Source organism: Lucilia sericata, unplaced genomic scaffold, assembly GCF_015586225.1.
Source record: "Lucilia sericata isolate MDLA Ls3-8-SP2 unplaced genomic scaffold, ASM1558622v1 Contig000753F_arrow, whole genome shotgun sequence".
NCBI classification, from domain to species: Eukaryota; Metazoa; Arthropoda; class Insecta; order Diptera; family Calliphoridae; genus Lucilia; species Lucilia sericata.
In genome coordinates, this window is record NW_023994750.1 from 184,652 (window position 1) to 211,115 (window position 26,464).

General features: G+C 30.7%; 1 protein-coding gene across 1 annotated transcript in view; it reads right to left on the minus strand.

The window, feature by feature from the left end:
- Positions 1–18,273, minus strand: part of LOC119607816 (membrane-bound transcription factor site-1 protease-like) — a 132,826-nt gene extending 114,553 nt beyond the window's left edge. Inside the window, exon 1 of the mRNA XM_037961918.1 lies at positions 18,237–18,273. Coding sequence (XP_037817846.1) covers positions 18,237–18,273 — 37 coding nt within the window. The remainder of the gene's footprint in view (positions 1–18,236) is intronic.
- Positions 18,274–26,464: the final 8,191 nt, after the last annotated feature.

Below are 26,464 nucleotides of genomic sequence, written 5' to 3' on the forward strand. Positions count from 1 at the left end.
CTGATCATTAGTTGAATAAACGAAAACTAAAAACTAAATCTTTTTGGACCATAAACTTAAAAATTAATAAAATTTATTTCTCATAAAATAAATTTGAAGATTTTAATAAATGAAATTAAACATAAAGTTAAAAAATAGTTTCGACATTTTACAAAAATTGGCTTTCTAAAATGTTTACATATTAATATTTCCAACTTCTTATTTATTTCAAAATTAAACATTTCTCTAACCTTCAATACAAGTTAAACGATACTTCCATGCATTTTAATATTGTTGTTGTGCTGTACTTTGTAATTATTACCCAACGGTATTTATATTATTTACAGATCAAAATTATATCAAATATTTTATTTCCAAATAAAATGTACTTGTCAAAATAATTTATCTTCTATGTTGTTCTTAAAAAATATTATAACTTTTTCAATACTTCTTCTGTTATTATTGTGATATTTGTTTGCTGTACTTGAAATCGACTTTTTACAATCTTGCTTCAATTATTTTAGATACATAGAACTTCGAACCCACTTACTATTTTTATTAAACATTTATTTGGTTGAATAATAATATATCGTTATTACTTAGTACTTCAAAAATGAATCTTTAAAACCAACAAACCAGTGCCCCGTAATTTTCTCGAATCGAGAAAAAAATTAAAGAATAATAGTCATTCGGTTTTTAACAGTGTTATTCAGTTTATTTTTAAAACTGGACTCACTAAAATTTAACAGGAAATATTTAAATTTCTTGTATTCTCCTTGTTGTATGCGAAATGACTTTAAATTTCTCGACAGTTTTTCTCGATGCGACAAATACAGATACGAGGTACAGCTTGAAAACATGAGTTTTACCTTTTACAACTAAAAACTTTCTTATTCCCAAATTATTGACATTTTTGAAAGTTCTTTAATATATAATATAATACCAAAATAAAGTTCTATCATAATAATCATAATCATAATAAAGTTCTATCATAAAGTTGTATCATAATGTTCATATTTCATATCCAAATTACTAAGAAAACTTATTTTACAACAAAAAATAATCCAAAATAAAAGAGTTTTAAAGCTATTGTCAAAGATATAACTAGTGTTTTTTTTTTTCGTTTTAAAAACACAATTTTTTATTCAGTTTTATTCATGTAATAACATCTCTATTCATTTAGTTTGGATTCGGAGAAAAATAATACAACATAGGAACGAAATAAGTAGTATGAACCTAACATAACTTTTTTCTCAAAGTATTTTCATTCAGAACACAAAGTTTATAATAGAATATTTTTTATTTATTTATTTATTTATTTTTTATTTAATACCTAAAAAAATATAATAAATTTGCATTAACGATTAACAGAAAATTATGTCAAAAAAGTAGTTTCTATATATCATTTTTTAAGATAAAAATGGAATTGTTTTTAACAAAAGACCATATAGAAGAATATCAGCAAAAATAGTGAAGTTCTTCAAGTTACTCACATATTTCATAATTTTCAGTTTAAAATCATAAAAAGTTTTTTTAAAATGTGTTTCAAAAATTTGTTGTCAAAGACTCCAGATTTTGTTTGAAATAAATTAATACTATTTAGGAATTTATTGTTGAATATTATAAACTTTAGTTTGAAAATAAAGCAAAAATAAAGACATAAAAGGTTGATGCACATATAAAATAGAGGATTTTTCTAAATAAATAAAAATTAAATACTAAGTAAATCTTAAACCATAACGTACTGTAAAATATAAATATGTTAACGCTATATAATAGCTAAAATAATGCGGAAAATATTAACATATGTACCTACATAAGAATATTTTTTATTTGCCTACACCACAATTATTAAATTTGTAAATAAATACTATAATGTATTAACATTGACTTTACTTTTTACCACGTAATTAATATGTCGAAATTAAAATATACGTTCAAAATATAAACTTTGTAATTGCATAAAATTATACAAATTACTTTGATTTAGAACAACATTCACATTTTTGAAAAGAACTTCACAAATAAAGTTTTTATAATTTTATTAACTTACAAATTAAATTTATTTGATTTTTTGAATAATGCGAACAAAAAACACTATAAATTAACAAAAATCCAACAAAAAATACCAAAATTATAAATTGTTTAGACATAAATGGTGAATAAGTATTTCTAAAATTTCTAATTTCATAAAGGTACAATAATATTAATACTTGAAATTTCTGAATCATCCTCTTTTCCTTCTTTAAAACACGATTTAAACTCTTCAAACATTAGCTTTTGAAAGCTAAATTGACCAAGCATAACGAAAATATATTTCCTTAGAATAAATAATAATTTCATTAAATTCGGTTCAGCCGTTAGACGTAATTAAAATTTACAAATAGAGGTGGTTATCATCATCTAAGGTCAATAAAAAGCAATATTTTTCAGCTAATACATACACTTTTATATATTTAGAATCCAAATAAAGAATAACTATCCAAATACGCCTACTGTATTTTATTCATAAAATAAAGCATTTAAACTATCAGATATAAAATAAAGATTTTAGCATGTAATAGTTCTATAGTGGTATATGGTGAAGTCCCCATACCTACGGTGGCTCGGATGGTACTTATTGTTAGATTTATTGAATAAGAATCAATATTATACAATTCTAAATAAAATTCACACAGTACTCCCCAAATAGATGGGTTTCCGTAATGTAGTTTTTGTTTATGAATACAAAATAACTAAAAACCCAGATTATTTTGTTATAATATATAGATTTATACCCCAATAAAATTTTTTCCTAGGTCCAAATCCATTGATTATCTAATATAAAATCAAAGAAACGATAGATTTAATGTTAAGTCAAATATTGATAAATTCTTATAAGAATATAGGATAATAAATCGGTTAAGAAATGTCCAAATTTAACAATACGTTCACATTTTATAGAAAATCTCGTTAATTATTATCACGATTTTTCTTTTTATGGTAGAAAATTAAAATATAAGATATTCTTTGAAAAATGCAACAAACAAATTGCTTAATTGTTCAGATAAAGTTTTTCTTAAAATTTTACATAGGCAAATTACTTAATTGATTCACTGTATATACTTAGGAAAGTCTAAAAATTAATAAGGAAAACATCAGAAGTTTTTGTGAAGACAATATTAAAGTAAATTTTTAAAGTAAAAAGAGTGAGATATTGGATGAATTTGTCATGTATGCGTTTATTAAAATGTTTTTAATGATATTAAAATTTAATTTAGAAAACATTCATACAATTAAAAATATGTTGCTGGAATATTGTTAGGAACATTTCACACGTTTTTCAACAATACAAACAGAGTATTACTTTAACAACATTATTCCATAAAATTTTCGTTACATTTTTTATGAAAAACAATCATATTATTTAAAAACAAGTAAGAGTGCTATATTCGGCTGTGCCGAATCATATATACCCTTCACCATAGTGTATTCAAAATATCAATTCTATAAAATTTTAATTTATTTCAATTTCCCGTTTAGATCAATATTATAGCAATAGCAAAACGAACAACAACAACGCTAAACGAAATAAACACACAAAAAAACAAAATACACAAGGCAGTAAAACCAACAGTCATCCAAACATACGAAACGAAATACACAAAAAACAAAAACAAAATACACAACGCAATTAAACCAACAGACATCCAAACATACGAAACTGAATACACCAAAAAACAAAAACAATATACACAAGACAATGAAACACACGAAACGAAATACTCAAAAAAAAGCAAAAACAAAATACATGAAACCAACAGATATCCAAACATACGAAACTGAATGCACCAAGAAACAACCCAGCTAGCATTTTTTGAAATTTTTGATCACATTCGAGTCATTTATGACTCTTCTGCACGATTAAAATGATCATATATGCGCTCATTTTCTGATCATAAATGATACATTCGTCGGGAGAAAATGGTACCCTACCCGCGACTCATCTAAATGAGTCATTTATGAGCCCCACTTCTGATCAATAATGACACATTTTTTAATCTTTTTTGAGTCATTAATGAGCCAAATAACTGGTCGTTTTTGAGTTATTTCCGAATCACATTATAGTTATTTTTTAGTATTTTCTGAGTAATTTTTATGTTTGTTACAGACAAATACAATACAACAGAAAACAGTTTTTGATCTTCCGGCTGCGCGAAATTTAACTACAAACTAAATTTATAAACAATCATATTTCAAACATCTGGATGACCTATTTATGATTGGTATACATTTTGTTATTGTTTTTTTCAAATTACTCAGATTTTAAACATTAATTGGAATTATTTAGACTTAGTTTAGTGATTAGTCGCCCAACTATCTTCCGTAGAAGATCATTAAACATATAAAATTATTTATAATTAATGCATAATATACATAATTTCAATTTCCTTGACAGAAAATCGACTTTATAAATACACACAAATTCAAATACATTTAATTTTATAAACGAAATGAGAATTATATCAACTCATTTTAGGCCACACAAAATGTTTTGCTAACTCTTCCAAAAGAGTCTTTTCTGAGCCCTATTTCTAATCAGTTTCGACTCATTTTTGAATCGTTTTTGAGTCATTTTTAGTGTAGGTGTTGCTGTTTCATTACAAACAAAAACAATTACATAAGGAACAGTTTTAAATCTTCCAACTGCTTGAAATATGACCACAAAATAAGTTTTTGAAACCATCATATTTTAAACACCAGGATGATCAATTTATGATTGCTATACATTTTGTTATTGTTTTTCAAATATTCGGGGATCATTTTCGAGTCATTTTTTAAGCGCTCAACTTATTAATCACTTTTAGGTCATCAAAAGGAGTCAAAAATGACTCAGTTTACTGATTAACCATCCAACAATCTTCCAAATGCTAGCTGGGAAAAACAATATACACAAGGCAATGAAACAGCCATCCAAACATATGAAACGAAATACTCAATGAATAAGCAGTGTTGTTGTTGATGCTTATATCAAAGCATGAAAAAAATTGTCTTTTTTATGAAATTTTCAGAGGTTGTCTCGGATTTTTGCTTATATCTCCGTTATTTATGGACCGATTTTGGTGATAGCGATCTTCCCGAAAGCATGTCTAACAGAATTTTTGAAGATTCGGATCTCGCCGATATCTGGGGTCCTCTAAAAACTGATTTCAACAAACATACAGACATACAGACAGACAGACAGACAGACGGACATGGCTTAATCGACTCCGCTATCTATAAGGATCCAGAATATATATACTTTATAGTCGGAAAATTATATTATAGAAATTACAAACGGAATGACAAAATGTGGAGGGTATAAAAATATGCTAACTCAAACAAAGATATTTGTTTATAGTTGACCAAAAAAAGTATTAAAAAAGTATGAAGGATTTTTCTAAATAAATAAAAAAGAATACTTATTCTTTTTTTCAGCATAATGCTTCTTGCAGACGATTTTTTCACATAAAGTGATCACAAAATGCACATAGGTGTTTTGGATATCATATAACTAAAAACGATTTAAAATTATAAAAATTTTTCAATTTCGTCTTTACTCGATAATCTTGATTGAGACATACATACATATTTCTCAATAAAATGTAACAACATTATATTGAAAAATTAAAAACAAATTCTATGGATTTTTTTTTCTTAACAAATCAATAGAGAACAAATTTTATTTTACTACTTTCTACTCGAAAAAATATTTTTAGTAAAAGGAACGAATATTTTATTTCGAAGAGCTTACTATCAAATATTTTTGAATATTTCATATAAAATTTATTTATTCTTGCATATTTAAAGATTTTTTTATTATGAAAATTATAAATTGCAAGAATATTAAAAAGCACATGTACATGTATAGAAATGGTCTTAATTTTTTTGCTAGTATTATAATAATAAATTAAATTAAAAATTTTGTATGGAAGTTAGCACTTATTTTCTTCAACAAAAAATATATTTTGAGATAGCAATACATATAACAAAAAGTGATATTTGTTCAAAAATGTTTAAAATTGTCTTAAAAAAACTTTTTATTTTTGTTTTCTACATTTCAATGGTTATATTTTAATTTTCCTTCAATTGTTAATATTGCAGAAAACTTATTGTTTAAGATATTTTTATTCTTTTAGTAAATACTGGAAATATGTCTCACTTATTTTTAATTAAAGATTAGAATAAATTATACTATACACAAATTAACTACTGAAAGAAACAAATCCATTGATAATATAAAATCTTAAATGTAAACAAGAAATAATATTGATAACAATTTAGTTTATTTAAAAAAACTTAAAAAAATGACAGATGAACTTTAATAATTTTTAATGTTTGAAAGTAATTTTTCAATTTTTCTAGTAAAAATGTTTATTACCAAAATTGACTCACACATTAGCATTTTAACGGCTGTATTTATAAAAACTTATTTTAGGTTTATTAAACAATTTTAGGCAAAATTCAGGAAAATCGTATTTATAAACGTGAAATAGCTTAAAACGCCTTCAATAAACCATTGACAATTAGAAGAATTTTATTGTAGGCTCGACCCTTCTTTAAGCCAACAATAAGTTGATTTTTAACAATTTTTTCTCAGATAAAGATTTTTCCGGTAATTTTAGGTTGATTGCGAAAACTAATTATGGTTTCTTTTAAAATAAAATCTAAAAATTCTAATTTTAACGTTTACAAATTTGTAAATAAAACCCCAGAAAATTTGTATACGATTATATTTTGAGGAAAAAACTCAAATCTAGGCATTATTGGATTAATGCATGAATATTTGACAATATTCCAATTGTCCAGCACTATTTTAGGCAATTTGGAAGTGCCCGTCTGTCAACCAAATGATGGACAAAATCATTTGATTTGGCTTTTTCAAAGTTTGTTGGTTAAATATAATGCCATAAAGTAATTAACCATGTAAATTATATTGATTAGTGTTATACTAATGCAAAATATATTCGCCGGCATTAAAATTAGTCAAATATCAAAGAAATTTATCAATATTTGCAAAAATTTATCAAAAATTACAAGGAAAATAAGTAAAAATAAGAAAATGTGTCATAATGATGTATATTTTGTCGCAAAATATCCGTTATTCGGATACTTTTAATAATAATTAGAAATTATATGTTATATTTATACATCTGAACTAAATAGACATTTATTAAAGCCATATATATATTTATTTTTCTTAAAAGTTTGTTTTTATTATCAAAAATCTATTATAAACAAAAATATGAAATTAAGAAAACCGAATCAACCAATATTTTATCCTAATTGTACGCAACACTAACACATAAAATGACAGCCATATTGTACAGTGCTGCCAACTTAAACATAAATCAGCACAATAGTTAATATACGTTTATTATTTGTTTATGAATATCACAATTTTATTAATGGTTTTTAAGGCTAAAGTGTGCTTTAACTATTGAGTGCATTAAAAGCAAAATAAGATTTTTTTTATAAATACAAGCGTAAGTCTTTATTTTTACTCAGCGATTACCTAAGTAAATGCTTAAAACTAATAAGAAAAATCAGTCTTTGTAAATCGTATAATTTTCTCTGTCAAGTACATACAGTGTCTCACATAAGTATTCGAATTTGGCTGTACTTTGAACAGAAACATAATTTAATAATATTTTTGCGTGTGAAATGAATAATTAAATTTGTTATATTGTCTAGAAAGTCCTAAGGTTTAATATCGCACTCTGTTAAATTTGGAAAAATTACATTTACTTAAATTAATTTAAGTATTTTTTTAAAAGTCCGTAAAATTGATTCACAAAAGTATTCGAATTTTTCTTGTATTTCATATTTGACCTTATTTTACGAAACACAAAAATTAGAATCAAATAGTTTTTTGCTTAAAATTGTTTTAAGGGGTTACTATCAACCGAAATGATATATTTTTAGCCCTTTTGCTCCACAATTTTGGAGCATTTGTATCATCTTTTCATGTAATATCATTAAAATGATAATTTTTTTAACGGATTTGCAATTTTTTCCTTTTTTCTGAAAATAAAACCAAAAATTAATATTGGGATTTAATATAGACCCCTTGAGGTATCTAAAAATAATTGTTTTTTTATAAGGATCTGCACTTAAACTTTCCATGACGTATTTTTGATATCGTTCTTCTGTTTCTAAATGAATTATCTGGATCTTAAGTATTTTTTAGTACAACTAGGGTCAATATTTTTCGACAAAGTTGACTAGTATATATTCATGTAGATATTAGCAATACATTATAGCGGTATACAACTCCAAAACATGCCTTAACAAAACGACATACTATACAGTAGATTTCAGTTTTTAATACTGGTAACTTTCACGCTTATGTTGCCTATTACAATAACACTGTAAGTCCAAAATTTTGGGTGTTTTTTGATCATAGTATATTTAAACAGATATCAATATCTTTGAGTTAGACCATAATGATATGGTGACATGCAGCCTGAAGGCCATTGGTATATAAAAAGAAAGATTCTACTATATTGAAAGGTGTTTCTTCGAGGCATGTTTTGGAGTTATACACTTCCACAATACATTGAAAACTTAAAATGTATAAAAGCTGATATCCAAAAAATACATACCAGAAAACTTTCCCCGAAAATTTTTTACCCTAGTATTATAAAAATAGTCCTAAGTTCCATTATATTGAATTAGCTACAGAAGAATGATCCCAATAATATATCTTGGAACATTTATATACAGATTCTTGTAACCAAAAACCATTATTTTTGGATATCCCAAGGGGTCTATTAAATCCCAATATAAAATTTTGTTTTTATCTCTGGAAAAAAGAAAAAAATTACAAATATTTTCAAAAATCGCCATTTTAATGATATTACATGAAAAGAGTGTACAAATCCCCCAAAATTGTGGACCAAATGGGCCAAAAATATATCCTTTCGGTTGATAGTAACCCTTTAAAACAATTTTAAGCATAAAAACCATTCGATTCTAGAATTTGTGTTTCGTATAATCTGATCAAATATGAAATACAGAATAAATTCGTATACTTTCGTGAGGTAGTTTTATGGACTTTTTTAAAAAAAAAGCTAAATAAATTAATGTAAATGTAAATTTTCAAGTTTTAAACAAGTTAGAGTGCTATATTTGGCTGAGCCGAATCTTAATATTTGAAATATTTTTATAAATAAGTTTTCTCATGTCTTAAATAGAAAAAATCCCAAGATTTAAACAGCTTAAATCTATTACAATTCCAAGATTTATTGACAAACGCCATTTTCTTTATATTTTAATAGCGCTTAGCGATATTTAGTAATTTGCATGTATGTGAAGGATTTAAGGATTTTTAAAATACATATATAATTTTGTTCTACACAAATTGATAATGTAACTAGTTAAATACGGTTAAAGCGCTTTTAAGGGCAGACCGATCGAACAAAATTCTTTAAGCAGAATTTCTGTACATAAAAGCTAAATTACAGTCAAATTTTGTATCTATATCGTAATTTAGTAATAAGTAATGTCTGTTTAAGTGATTTTCTGAAGGGAACCTCGTATGGGACCGACCGCACTTATGTTATGAACCGATCGTGAAAAAATCTTGAAATAGAATTTTTGTATACAAAACTAATATTTGTGCCAAATTTTGTATCAATAGCTTTATTTGGTAATGAGTAATGTGCGTTTAAGAGATTTTCGTAAAAGGATCTTGTATGGGAGCTATGACCAATTATGTATATAAATACAAAATTTTAAAATTCTGTATTGTGCATTTAAGTGATTTTCTGGAGAGGACCTAGTATGAGAGCTATGACAAATATGGACCGATCGTAAAACAATTTTATAGTGTAATTTGTGTATGATTTTGCTAAATGTATGGATATCAATATTTGGCTGTGACCAATTATGGACCCATCGGAAAAAACTTTCACAGTAATGTTTTTATGCATACGGGCAATACTTATACCAAATTTGGTAGAGATGTCTTAATTTAGTAATGAGTTATGCGCGTTTAAGTGATTTTCGGGATGGCACCTTGTATGGGAGCTATGACCAATTTTGGACCGATCGGAAAAAACTTTCACAGTAATGTTTTTATGCATACGGGCAATACTTATACCAAATTTTATATGGATATCTTAATTTAGTAATGAGTTATGCGCGTTTAAATGATTTTCGGGAGGTGACCTTGTATGGGAGCTATGACCAATTATGGACCGATCCAAAAAAACTTTCGTAGTAATATTTCTGTACATATGAGTAATACCTGAACCAAATTTTATATGGATATCTTAATTTAGTAATGAGTTATACGAGTTTAAGTGATTTTCGAGAGGGGACCTTGTATGGGAGCTGTGACCAATTATGGACCGATCGGAAAAAACTTTCACAGTAATGTTTTTATGCATACGGGCAATACTTATACCAAATTTGGTAGAGATATCTTAATTTAGTAATGAGTTATGCGCGTTTAAGTGATTTTCGGGAGGGGACCTTGTATGGGAGCTATGACCAATTTTGGACCGATCGGAAAAAACTTTCACAGTAATGTTTTTATGCATACGGACAATACCTATACCAAATTTTATATGGATATCTTAATTTAGTAATGAGTTATACGAGTTTAAGTGATTTTCGAGAGGGGACCTTGTATGGGAGCTATGACCAATTTTGGACCAATCGGAAAAAACTTTCACAGTAATGTTTTTATGCATACGGGCAATAAATATACCAAATTTTATATGGATATCTTAATTTAGTAATGAGTTATGTGCGTTTAAGTGATTTTCGGGAGGTGACCTTGTATGGGAGCTATGACCAATTCTGGACCGATCGGAAAAAACTTTCAGAGTAATATTTCTATGCATATGGGCAATACTTATACCAAATTGTATAGGGATATCTTAATTTAGTAATGAGTTATGCGCGTTTAAGTGATTTTCGGGAGGGGACCTTGTATGGGAGCTATGACCAATTATGGACCGATCGGGAAAAAATTTCACAGTAATATTTCTGTGCATATGAGTAATACTTGTGCCAAATTTTATATGGATATCTTAATTTAGTAATAAGCTATGCGCGTTTAAGTGATTTTCGGGAGGGGACCTTGTATGGGAGCTATGACCAATTATGGACCGATCGGGAAAAAATTTCACAGTAATATTTCTGTGCATATGAGTAATACTTGTGCCAAATTTCATATTTCACAGCAATATTTCAATATTTCTGTGCATATGGGCAATACTTATACCAAATTGTATATGGATATCTTAATTTAGTAATGAGTTATGCGCGTTTAAGTGATTTTCGGGAGGAGACCTTGTATGGGAGCTATGACCAATTATGGACCGATCGGAAAAAACTTTCAGAGTAATATTTCTATGCATATGGGCAATACTTATACCAAATTGTATAGGGATATCTTAATTTAGTAATGAGTTATGCGCGTTTAAGTGATTTTCGGGAGGGGACCTTGTATGGGAGCTATGACCAATTATGGACCGATCGGGAAAAAATTTCACAGTAATATTTCTGTGCATATGAGTAATACTTGTGCCAAATTTTATATGGATATCTTAATTTAGTAATGAGCTATGCGCGTTTAAGTGATTTTCGGGAAGGGACCTTGTATGGGAGCTATGTCCAATTATGGACCGATCCAGAAAATTTTTCCTCTGAATGAATTCAATTGACATAACATTTTAATTTTTAAATTTTTGTGAAGATATCTTCATTGTGACGGAATTATTAACAAAAAACCCATTTTCCGGGAATATGAACTTTTGTATGGGAGGTATATGAAATTGTGGACCGATTCTAGCAGGGATCAAGATCTTGTGTAGAAACGAATGTATGGTGATTTTCATGGAATTATCTTGCATAGTTTTCGAGAAAATTACATCAGAATGTGTAAAAATTGCTTTTTTTTTTCGAGGTTGTTTTAAATTTTGATTTATAGCTTTTCCCGGTGTGAACCGATTTTGCCCATTTTCAATACCAAACAACTTAGGAAAATGAAGAACATTTGAATTTGGTTAAACTCCATTGCTTCGTTATATCGTGAGCGTGTTTTACACATACAGACGGACAGACGGACATAGCTAAATCGACTCAGAATTTGATAAGGACCCAGAATATATATACTTTGTTGGGTCTCAGATGAATATTTCTTGGTGTTACACACGGAATGACAAAGTTATATATACCCTCTATCACCACTGATGGTGGTGGAGGGTATAAAAACGATATATCAAACCTAAGGATTGTCTGGACAATATAACAAATTAATTTTGCATACAAAATATATTATTAAATTTGGTTTCTTTAACTGTATTTAAAATTTTTGGTTTATGTTGTTAATATTGTATAAAAATGATTATTGTGAAAATGTTTATTATATTTTTTAATAAATACTGAAAATATGTTTATTCAAGAATTTTATAGGGTTACAAATATTGTTTTACTTAATGATACGGAATAGGGAAGTTTAAATAATGAGAAATAAATCTGTAATTTCTAAATTTTAACAAAACTATGTATCGTAGAGTACAACAAAAATATGTACATATGTATGTACATTAGAGTGCTCCAAAAAAACGAAGTTGCGAATTTTGCACGTCCCCCCTCTAGAATTGTTCTTTGGGTTGTAAAACTATGTCATACAAAAAATTAGGCTGATAGGATAACGTTAACAGGTGCCGCAACGGCTCTGAAGTTTTCAAGTTGGATATTTAGTAATAAATTTTGAACTTTATTGTAAAGGAATCGTAATGTGCACAGAGTAAGCATTTCGGAAAGATATAAAACACAAAAATAGCTTGAAAACTTTAAAAGTTATAGCAAATTCCCCAGGCGATTAACGTGTCTCACAGCGCATAAATTCGAAATGTGGCAAAAAAAAAAAATACTTTTTTTGGGTTATATTCGAAAAAAACATTTTGTTACTTAAAATATTACTCGAATATTAGTTTTTGCCCTTATAAGATAACGCTAACTCGTTCTCAGCTATGGTCAAAAACGGTAAAAAAATTAGATAAATAATTCTTACCGTTTATCTCTACCTGCGATTTGAACTCGGCGGATTTCGGGAAAATCGCATTTTTTTTTGTAATATTTTAGAGAATACGCATTAATTCTTTACTGTTGCACATTTTACATAAAGTATTATCAGGGTATTATAGTCCAGATAATATAAAATATATATATCCTAAGTTTTATTAAAATCGGATATTTTTAACCCATAAACTGTAGAGTTCAAAGTCAAAATTTGCAATATTTGGGAGTTTTTTGTGAACCACATCGAAAGAATATTTATTTGTCGGCCATATTTACCAAACATGACTGGAATTTATCGTATGTAGTCCAATATTTAAAATAGAGTGAAAAAAGGTAGATTAACCCTTTAAGGCACTTGAGAACAATATAACGCCAAAGTTCAAAAATTCGAAAAAACACTCTCTATTTGAATAGTGCTCTATATAATTAGAGCAATAACAGAAATAAAACAAAAAATTCTATATTAAGTATAAAAACTTATGAATTAACCCTTTTTGACCATATAAAGTTTGTATTTTTAGACATATTTGATTGAAAATCGACCGAAAAAGGATATTATCAGTTTTAAAAACAAAATTGTTCTTTTAAAAATATGCACCTCAAGTTTACTCTATAGCCAAAAAGGGTTAAAGTGTAATTTTTTATACTTAATATCAGAGACTGAAAATAACTGGGCCACATGACCAAAGTGATTGAATTGTGATTTATTTTTGTTTTTTAAAATAAATCACTCAGAATAACAGTTATAAAATGATTTTTACTTAAATGGTTTACAATAACCTTTAATACTTTTGTTTTGTTACTTATGTTTTTGGCTGAGCACTTGGTTCTTGTATTCCTTTTTTTTCTTGCTTGTATGAGAGTGGGAGAGTACATTGTTGTTGTTTGCTATGATTTCTGAAGAAAGTATGTGTGTATGTGTGTCCTAATAGTGTATTTACATTTGCAATTTATTGTTTTGCTTTTAAAAATAAAAATCATAAGCAAACCTTTTCAAAAATGTTTACAAAATAAAAATCAATTGTAGCGAGTTATTTTGTTTTTCTTTTCGGTTTCTCTCAACCACTTATTAAAAAAAATCTAACATAAAGGTTTCTCTCAGTGATAAACTGCAAAAACACAATTATAAATGGTGATCACAGCAATTAACCTTATAAAAACAAAGTGGACCCGTTATTTTCAGTCTCTGCTTAATATAGAATTTATTTGTTCAATTCACAATCGATGTTGTAGCGTTGTATGTCAGCAGCTGCTACAATAGTCATAACAATGTTGTTGGTATTTTCTATGCAAAAGCTCTATACAACTCCTACGACAATTTTTCATATGTTTTTCGAATGTTGTAAGAAAGTTTAGTGTTGCCAATTGTTTATTTCAACATATAAACAAAAAATTCAAACGAATTTAGCATAAAAAAACGATAAAGTGGTAACACTGAAATCAAAAACAAACAGCTGTTTACCAAAACAAAAAAAACAAAAATTTTATTAAAAACAGTTTATTTATTAGTTTAAAATGTGGAATAAAGAAAATAAAAGAATTGAAAATTCAAAGAAATTAATTTGGTTTATTTCGCATGTTTAATTAATTTAATATTTTTTGATTTTTTTATCTTCTGACATTCTTATGTATATTTGTTTTGATTATTTTTTTTTCATTGAGAACATAAACTTATGACTTGCTGCAAAGATCTGTTCACAATCACTGTTACTACACTTTAGTAGGTACAATATACAACTTGATTGTGAATTGAACAATTGTTTTATTTCTGTTATTCCTCTAATTATATAGAGCATTATTCAAATATATAGTGTTTTTTCGAATTTTTGAACTTTGTTGTTAAATTATTCCCAAGTGCCTTAAAGGGTTAATCTACCTTTTTTCATTCTATTTTAAGTATTGGACTACATACGATAAATTCCAGTCATGTTTGGTAAATATGGCCGACAAATAAATATTATTTCTATATGGTACATTAAAAATTCTCAAATATTGCAAAATTAGACCTTTGAACTCCACAGTTTATGGGTTAAGAATGTCCGATTTTAATAAAACTTCGGATATATATTTTATATTATGTGAACTATATTAGTCTGATAATACTTTATGTAAAATATGCAACAGTAAAGAATTTATGCGTATTCTCTAAAATATTACAAAAAAATGCGATTTTCCCGAAATACGCCGAGTTCAAATCGCAGGTACAGCTAAACGGTAAGAATTATTGATATAATTTTTTTACCGTTTAATAGCCCTATCTATTGAACATAAATTCCTAATAGGATCTCCTAAAAATTTTGAAATTTGTTTACCAAAGTTTCAAAAAAACTGAAATTGATGATTTGAAACGGCCGTTGAAAAAAATCAAACTTTTTTGACCATAGCTGAGATTTTTTTGTCACATTTCGAATTTATGCGCAGTGAGACACGTTAATGGCCTGGGGAATTTGTTATAACTTTTAAAGTTTTCAAGCTATTTTTGTGTTTTATATCTTTCCGAAATGCTTACTCTGTGCACATTATGATTTCTTTACAATAAAGTTCAAAATTTATTACTAAATGGCGAAATTTGAGCAAAAACTGAAAAAATCTATATTTTCCCCTTGTAAATGCACTTGGAAACTTCAGAGCCGTTGCGGTGCCTGTTACCGTTATCCAATCAGCCTAATTTTTTGTATGAAATAGTTTTACAACCCATAGAACTATTCTGGAGGGGGAGACGGCCTATCAGACAAATTTTTTTTCCTTCAAACAAGCTTGAATCACTCTAATGTACATATATAGAGTATTGATTGCAAAGTAAAGTAGAAATATTAGTGATTCAGTAGCAATAGAATAATTAACAAAAAGAGTATTTTTCTTTAATATATAAAATTTATATTTTTGATATGTTAATATTGAGCCATATACTATAATTTTAAAAGTATTCTAGAGAAGAAAATGTAAATAGAAATGAATACTCCCATTAATTTGTTATTAGAGTATTCAAAATAAATCATACCATACACAACATCATAAAATATATGTAAGTTAACACGATCGAGTATACATGAGCGGGAAAAATCTACACAAGGTTGTGCTGACGGTGCACACGCGCAAGCTAGTATGCAGAATCATATTTCGTCTAGAAGATTGCACAACGTGGGAATTGAATAAGTTGTATCAGCAGAATTATTTAGATTTAAACATTTAAAAAATATTGTTAGAGTCAGTCCTACTTGGGAAATTGACCAAAGCGGTCGTTAAATAAAATTGTAAACCTAAAATTAACGTGTTTCATTTATAGTGTCCATAATTATACTTTTTTTATATTCGCATAACGAAGGAAGTTAACTGGCGCCCGAGCAGGGACCCGGCAAGAAAAAGCGGAGTCCTTATAAAATTAAATAAGTTTCTGCGATTCCTGCGGGACCCTCCAGAAACTAAATAATAAAAACTGGAAAAGATAAAAAAGAAATAGTGAAATTTAAAATTTTGTTTTGTGGAAAAGAGGATCCACCTAAAGAAAGAACAGTGACAATTAAGTGAAATTTCGATCCTGTGACTACCAGTGAACTAATTTGAAGAGAAAAAAGGTTATTATTGGAAGGCATATCCCGGAAAAGTGACTGTGAAAATATAGAGGGAAGAACCTGTGAAGTTAAAAAGCAAATTCCTATGTATATGTGTATGTAGAATGGAACATTTGCAAAGTAAGGTAAAAGAGTTAACTGGCGCCTAAACACCGTTCTAAACCAGCTAAAAACTCTGGATCAGAGAACGCTGGATTTAGAACGTATGCCCAGTAATCCTTCGATTGTTGAGGGCGAAAGTCCTCCTCCCCCCCTGCTTGCTCCAACCACAGAAACTGAATTGAACGAAATAGGAAAACTTCCCGACTGTGTAAAGGACGCAGTATGTATCCTGGATACATAGCGTGGAGAGTATCCTGGAGGACTATGAGATCGTCCGGCAGAAGCCGATATATAGGGCCATTGTTCAGTCTATACGCCGAAAATGTAGAGGAAAGGCTGATGCCGCCCTTACCTCCTACAACATATTCGATGAAGATTGGGCATCGATAAGGAACTGTCTTTCTCTGCATTATGCAGACAAAAGAGATGTTCGCACACTAGAACATCAGTTAACCCAACTAGCCCAGAAGAGTATGAGCGTCGACGAGTTCTACGCTACACTAAATCACCAGTTCTCCCTGATCATAAACAAACTGAAGACGGAAGCTTACTCTGAGGAAACGACTAACGTTTTAATAGAGACTTATAGGAATAGGACACTGGAAGTTTTCATGAGGGGTCTTAACGGCGAGCTGTCAAAGATGATAATGCTCATGAAGCCCAAGACACTTCCTGAGGCATAGTCGCAATGTTTAGAATTGTGAAATACCAATTACAGAAGTAAGGGCTCCCTGCATTCGGTTAATGGTCAAAATAGGGTCCAGGTTCCAATGGGATTCAATAACTTTCCGAATCGCCACCCAAGTAAGACTCGAAACCAAGCTTCCTTCCAAAAGTTTGTACCGAAAAACCGGTATCAACCTCAAGCGAACCCTTTTGTAAACCGACAATTTCAGCCACGGCGTGTTGCGCAACAGCCTGCTCCCCACAAATCAGAACCAATGGACATAGATCAGAGTACGCAATCTAGGGGGACCGGTAACCGACCATGGAATAACCACAAAAGGCGGGCCTTTTCGGAACAGGTTCGTCCCGGGTCGGCACAACACCCGTTTAAACAACAGAGAATTTTTAACATGACACAAGAGGACAATGAGGGCGAACCGGCAGACGAGGAAATAAATTTTCGGACTCGTGCCTTTCCGGCTTACCGTACGTAAGCAATGAATTAAAGGATGTCTCAATAATAAAATTTTTAATAGACACAGGGGCTACCAAAAACTTTGTTAAGCCAGCCTTATGCCCCAGTTCAAAGAAATTAGATAAATCATTTTATGTTCCTACTGCATCAGGGAGAGTACAAATTAGTGAGAAGGTAAAGGGGAAATTCTTTGCCCATTTGGTAACGATACGACAATTACATTCTATGTACTACCCCAGGATTCACATCTTTCAATGGTATAATCGGCGACGATACTCTACGTGAGCTTCAAGCTATAATAGACCACAAAAATAATACACTGACAATCTCGCCAGGGATCAGTATACCACTTAGAATTCAGACATTGAACGAAATTAACGTACTTCCATCATGCACTACATTGAGTGACCTTATAGCCATATGTGACCTTTGACATATTTGGACCAATAAATAACGAATTGGCAGCAACATCTATTAGGGCGGAGATACGGTGTACCACTGATGAGCCAATATACTCAAAGAGTTATCCTTATCCAGCTTGTATGCGTGCTGAAGTGGACAGACAAATAGAAGAACTTCTGGATAATAATTTAATACGGCCGTCAAGAAGTCCTTATCATTCTCCCATTTGGGTGGTCCCAAAGAAACCTAATCCAAATGGAGAGAAACAATATCGGATGGTGGTGGATTTCAAAAGACTGAATGCCGTCACCATACCTGATACATATCCAATTCCCGAAATAAATTCAACTTTATTTATTTTACAACCCTTGACCTCACTTCGGGGTTTCGTCAGATTTCAATGAATCTAAGGGATATTCCAAAGACAGCCTTTTCCACAATGAATGGGAAGTATGAGTTTTTGAGGCTACCGTTCGGCCTACGGAATGCGCCTGCTATATTTCAGCGTATGGTCGATGACGTCCTGCGAGTCTGTATAGGGAAAATATGTTATGTCTATATAGACGACATAATAGTATACGGGGGTAATATTGAGGAACACCTAGGGAACCTTAGGAAAGTATTTCAGCGTCTAAAAGACGCTCACCTTAGGGTTAATTTGGAGAAAACTGCTTTTATGAAAAGCGAGGTCGAATTCCTTGGTTATGTGGTTACTAAGGATGGTATACTGCCTGATAGAAGGAAGGTGAGGGCAATTCTTGACATTGTGCCACCCCAGACCCTGAAAGAGCTCAAAAGTTTTCTGGGATTAACATCTTATTATAGGAGGTTCATTAAGGACTTTGCCAAAGTAGCTTAACCCTTAACCACTCTCACTCGTGGCGAGATGGCACAAGTCAAGGCCAATCGATCGAAGAAAGTTAGAATTATTCTCGGGGAGGAAGAGCTACAAGCATTTAACGAGCTTAATGAGTTGCTCACGTCATCGGAAGTATTAGCCTTCCCGGACTTTGACAAACCATTTAATCTTACGACGGACGCTTCTAACAGTGCTTTAGGTGCAGTACTGTCTCAAGGGGAAATGGGAAAGGACAAACCCATAACCTTTATTTCTCGCTCTTTGAACAGGACAGAGGAGGCATATGCCACGAACGAGAAAGAGATGCTCGCCATAGTTTGGGCATTGGACAATCTTCGCTCCTACCTGTATGGAGCTAAGAAAATACGCATTTTTACCGATCACCAACCTCTGACGTTTGCCATGAGCGAAATTGAAAAGGTGGAAGTCTAGGATAGAGGAATATAACTTCGAACTTATATATAAACCAGGGAAATCCAATGTAGTAGCCGACGCCTTATCTCGCTTAAAAGCAGACTCAGCCGACTCAGTGAAAGCTGAGCAGACTTCGAGAACTGCATCTACAGATTTGTGTGTCCATATTGCGGATGAATCCTCCACTGACACTGCAAGTGAAGGTAGGGTAGGAAGTGAGGACTCAGATACCGTAACAGCTAGTGAGGGAACGATAGGGAACGGATTAGCTACTATAACAGCTAGCGAGGGAACCGTACATAGCGCCGAACAGGATGGCACAGATTTGATTCCACATGTCTAAGCTCCAATTAATGTTTTTCGTAATCAGATTATAATACGAAAATTCCAATCAGATATGATTGCACATATTAATCCTCATCCTGGCTACAACCGACACATCATATCTTTGGAAGAAATTAGCAGGGAAAATCTTACACGAATCCTGAGGGAAAAACTTAGACCTGATGTCTTAAATGGAATTAAAATTCCTGAACAGTATTTGTGATTATTACAGGAGGTTTATTTGGAACACTTTTCACATTATAAGCTACTCATCACTCAGAGACTTGTAGAGGATGTAACTTGTCCAGATAGGGTCTGTTCCTTGATATAATATGGGCACAGAAGGGCACATAGGAATAAAGACGAGAATAAACTACAGCTCTTGAAAAATACTATTTCCCTAGGATGAACAGTCTTGTAGGAAGATATACGAGGAATTGTGAAATATGCAAGGCTAACAAATATGATTGGAATCCGCCGATATCTAAGCTTCAGGCAACTCCGATTCCTTCTTATCCCTGTGAAATACTGCACATGGATATTTTTGTACTCCAAAATGAGTATTTTATTAGTGTCTTGGATAAATTTTCAAAATTTGGGAAACTTTTTCCTCTTAGGAATCGTTCAGCCTTGCAAATGAGGAAGAGAATTATAGAAATCCTTAATTACTTCTCGACACCACGTATTTTAGTGACTGACAATGAGCGAGGATTTATCAGCCCAATAGTGATGAACGTGATTCGACAATTTGATGTCAAGAAATATTTGACTCCAGTAAGTCGTAGTGAGGTGAACGGACAAGTGCTGAACGGATGTTTAAAGGTCGAACATAGAGATTTAGGCATTAGGGACCTTAAAATGCTCGCTACCGATCGATACAATAACTGTGAGGGTGACAATTTTCGCTAAAATTTTTAGTGATTTTCTTTCATTTATTTGGTATAGAATTATTAGTTTTACAAATTTTTAGTTTGAGTGTAGAGTAGTTTTTTTTTATTTTTATTTTATTTTCATTTAGTAGGCTTTAATTTCATAGAAATTTAATTGTCTAAATTTTGTTAAATTTTCATCAAACAAATAAAAATATTTCAATTGTTTGGTTGTGATACGGTGAATTTTTTTGTTTAAATTTGACCATAATTCGATTTTGTACCAACTTATAGAAAAATCCATATTCTGATTTGTGAAAAGTATTAATTAAACTATAAAGAATTGATTGAACTTAATTTCGTGGTAAGCATTATAAGGATATCTGGGCTAATTATATCTTTATCAGATATGATTTTTTTTTAGGGTTGGTTGTTACCTTGTGAATTATATATTCGTGGGAGAGTCTTTGTCTTTCGAACCTATATGGTTCGATTATACCAGCTTTGCATATAAAGAGCGCAACATATTCTTTTGTTTTGGATCATCTAGCCGATTGATAATAAAGTGTTCATCTTGAAATCTGACCTGATGAGGATTTCTTTTACAATCTCTCAAGGCATTTGGTCATATATATACCTATTAGTAAACTGATTATTATGGATAGTTCCAATTTTTTACTCAACTACAACATTATTACAAACTAATTACGATTGAATATTTATTTACAAGTCTTCATCAAGCTCAATTTTCGTGGTGTTAAATATTATTCAGAATTAGAAATAGGGTGACCGGATTTTATTATAATCGGTTATTTTTTTTGATGATTATACTTAATTCTAAATAATTAAACTAACTATTTAATCTTTAATATTCAATATTTAATTTGTATTTTCTTCTTTAATTAATTTTTTTAACTTCGGTTTTGAATAATTTTTTTTATATATAAATTTTTAAACTTTTTATAAAGTAAATGTAACTTTTTGTTAATTTTTGTCATTATATCTTACGGTCACCTTAATTAATGTTTATATAAATTAATGTAAATCCTAAAAATATGCTACACTAAAATTACATTTTAAACACTTAGTCAATTCCAACACCTAATCACAATTCATTACCTATAATGTGGATTGTATCTTAAATAGTTAATAAACACTTCATTTTTGATACAATCCATACATAATTATCTAAATAATACTATCCCAACTCATATAAACTATAATAATTGTGAGTGTTATAATAAACCGTCACCTGTCATCCGGCGCCTGCTGACATCGATGGATAATAAACAAATGTAAGTTGGATTTTGATTTTATTGTTTCATTATCAGTCATTTTAAATCCACTCTCAATTTTAAATACACACATACATACTTATAAAGTAATATGAACAAAATTATCATTATATTAATTTTTCATTTTGCAACCAGAGTTGCCATTGTACATTAATTTGTATGTCATATTTAATTTAATATATTAAATGTTCATATTATTTTTATTACAAAATCCCTAAATTTGATAATTTAATATTATAACATTTTGAATACAAAGTCACCTTATATCATGATATTTTCTTAAATAATTTCTTTTGAATAGAATTTCAATATAAAATTTCCATTTGCCTAAATTAAGGTGACCACCTTTGATTTTTTTAAATACATATATGTATGTAATAAAATTTAATTAAACTAATTCATTTAACTTTAACTTTACTTAATTATTATCATAATTTAATTTTAATAAATATTACAATATATAATTATAATATTCAATATGAAATCATAAATTTTGTTTATTATCATGAAAAGTTAAGTCAAGGGTATGGGTTAGGTTGATTTAGTTAATTTTTTTTGTTTATTTTTATTGGGCTGACAATCAACTCTAATATTTGTCAGCATGGAGGGAGGGCTTTGGAAGAGTGTAGCAAATACCATCAACAGCTACACTAATACCTTTACCGCATCTTCTTCATCTCTTGTCTTTGTGGATCATTTATTTAAGTAGCTACCTAAAGTAAAGTCTATGTAATTGATTCATTTATAGTATTTTTTTTTTTTTTTTTGATATGAGAACACACCTCACCCCCCCACCGACGAGCACGGCCGTAATATTAGGTAGCATCGTTCTCATAAACAAACCACCTTATGACAGAATCGTTACAGAGATTTTTTTGGCGCCCAACGTGGGGCCTCAGTTATCGTGTTTTATTATAATATTCTTGTGCAATTTTCATCCAGATGCTGAGGACTCTGAATCTTTTGTGGGTAATGATTTACACAGTAGACTCTTTTACTAGCTTCTTTTCACTTTTCATTAAACTTTTGTTACATTATTTTTCGCTGTGAACTTAATTGTTTATTATAGTTATGATAATCAATTCCCGGTCTGATATTTAGTGGGTCAAAAGTTTATCAGGGTTTGGGTTCGAACTTGAGAAGTTGTTCTGGTGGTTATCGGATTCAATCCTCGTTTGAAACTTTCCTTTTTCTTTCCTTCTTCTAATTCTATACTTTTTCTTCAAAATTTAATTTTCGTAGTTTGATCTTTTAGTTATATGGACTTAAAGTATCTGATTTTTTTTATCGGTTACCTTCCTATAACGTAAAAATCAATCCCTAACTTCTGTTCTAGAACTTATAGTTGTTTTGGATTTGATTCTTTTGGCATTTGTCGAATGTTTCCATCAATTATGAGTTTTCTATCTCTTTCTCTCTCTAACACTATCTTTATTTTCTTTGCGGTATGGAAAGGTTTGTTTATCTTTAGTTTTATTTTGTTTAAGTTTCAGTTTTAGTTTTTTTTTTTTACCTTTTGTTTTCCCTGTATACCCTACCTATAGACTTAACCGAGTAGTAATATACATATTTCGATATTTTTGTTACGTTTGCGATATTTTGTGCGATATTCTTTCTATAGTTATATAGTTTTGTAATTCTCATAGACATTTTAACATTTCTTATTCGGATATTCGATTTCACTTAGTTGAATTTTCTTTAATTGTCAAAAACCCCAGATTTTTAGATTTTTGTTGTTGTTTATATTATTATATTTATAATGCCTCTTGTGCGTAGTACTGGAAATATACCAGTAGAGGTAGATAGGGACACCGAAAACTTCCCGATTGATCAGGCAGCTGGTGGAGACGCTCAAACACCTGCTAATCCCATTCGAAGACCAATGACTCGTTTGCAAGCGCGTAGGGAGGCCATAGAACAGGAGAATGTTGAAGAAAATATTCGCCGTATAGTTGAAAATTCTTTAGAGGGATTTAGATCCGAAATGACAAACATGATTGCGGAAAGTTTTAGGAATTTGTCTTTAACCAATCGAGAACCAGTAGTAGGACAGGACAGATTAGTTCGGACTGAACAAGTAGCTTCGAGACGTACTGAACGCGACAATGGAGATGATGGAAGCGAAACATCGAGACACCATCATAATGGACGAGACAATCGCAAAGATCGACATTTAAATACAAATTTTGATAGAAATTCGGACAGAGTTCTGAATATAATTAGAAATTGGAAGGTTCGTTTTACTGGCGATTCGTCGGAAATTACAGTAGACGAATTCATATATAGAATAAATACTTTGACGAATGCAAACCTTAGAGGCGATTTCGGACTTCTTTGTGAACACGCCCATATTCTGTTCGAAGGCAAAGCCTTAAAGTGGTTTTGGCGATTTCATCGTAGCTGCGTTGACATGGACTGGGACGATCTATGTGACGCAATGAAAAGACAATATAAGGACGACAATACAGATTTTGACATTAGGGATGACATATTACGACGGAAACAAAAACATAACGAGACCTTTGACGAATTTTATGACGCAATTATGGTTTTGTGTGACAAACTCCGTACCCCTTTGTCTGAATACGAGTTGTGTGAAACTATACAACGTAACTTGAGACCGGAGATTAGACACGACATTCTACATTTAGAAATATCTCGTGTTTCTCATTTACGTCGTGCAGTACGTAGGCACGAGAAATTTGTGAAGGATATGGCATCGACCAATTTTAACAAACGGGATTACAAAAAGACACAGGTTTCAGAGGTCGTTGTTAATAACGACGAGGACAAAATTTTAGATGAGGATGATACCGAAATTTGCATGATAGTGAAGACGGGAAAATGTTGGAACTGCGACAAAATTGGTCACAGTTTCATAGACTGTTTGGAACCACGGACTATTTTTTGTTATGGTTGTGGTGCGAAAAATGTTTTCAAACCCAAATGTCCTAATTGTTGTCTCAAACGGGGAAACGTATCGAAGGATGTCCGTGCGAAAAAGGACGGGCATCCGAAGATAAATTGAATAGTTTACACAATAATGAACCTGACGAGTCTGATTTACCTGCTAATACAAATACACCTGCTATGACAAACCAATTTAAATCACCTGATAAGACAAATTGTACTGAAGCTTCACCTATTCATCCATTACGGAAACCCTATCACATTCGCCTAGAGGAATATAACATTGCTAGAGCTAGAATTTTTAACGAATCAGATAATGTACGATTACCAACTAGATCTAGTAGAAGGCTACGTGAGTTCTATAAAAATAGGAAACAACTTGGCAAGCACACAATATCATCTTTGGTGAATAAGGAAAATGACAACCGACCTTACATTAAATTAAACTTGCGTAATAGGAACTACTTTGCACTGTTGGACAGTGGAGCTAACGTTAATGTCATAGGAGGGGAATTATGTTCGGAAATAATTGAATCTGGTGAATATAAACGGAGTATTGGTAATGTTAGGACAGCTGACGGCCAACGGCAGCGTTGTTACGGTACAGTGTTTATAGATATAGGTTACAATGGTCAGGATAAAACGATAGCATTTTTGTTAATACCGTCAATCACCCAGGATATTATATGTGGCATGGACTTTTGGGAAAAATTTAACATTCAAATTGTCACATTAGGTTCTGTTAGTGAAATCGTTTCTGACGAAGACCCGGATAAAATTCCCTTGACATTATCACAGAAACGACAATTACAAAACGTTGTGGAATATTTTCCTAATTCCGAAAGAGATGGTCTGGGTTGTACTACATTATTAGAACATAACATAGACACTGGCGACTCAAACCCCATCAAACAGAGATATTATCCAATTTCACCGGCAAGGGAAAAATTGTTATGTGGCGAGATAGATCGCATGTTACAGTTAGGCGTTATCGAAGAATGTCCGACATCTCCTTGGTCATCACCTGGTGTTTTAATTGTTAAACCAGGAAAAGTACGATTTTGCTTGGACAGTAGAAAGTTAAATTCCGTTACGAAAAAGGACGCATATCCCATTCCCAACATAGACGGACTAATTTCGAGACTTCCTCCAATTTACTATATTTCCAAAGTGGACCTAAAAGATGCATTTTGGCAAATCAAATTGGACGAAACCTCAAGACCGAAGACAGCGTTCACAGTCCCTAATCGGCCCTTGTACCAATTTACAAGAATGCCGTTTGGATTGTGCAATGCACCACAGACAATGTGTAGACTAATGGACCAAGTCATTCCGTATAATTTAAAGACGAACGTTTTCGTTTACTTGGACGACTTACTGATAATTTCGAAAGACTTTGACGAACATCTAAAACATTTAAAGGAGGTGGCGACACAACTTCGGAAAGCCAATTTGACAATAAATGTGAAGAAGAGTAGTTTCTGTCTACGTCAAGTCCAATATTTGGGTTATGTCGTTGGTGAAGGTGCATTGAAAGT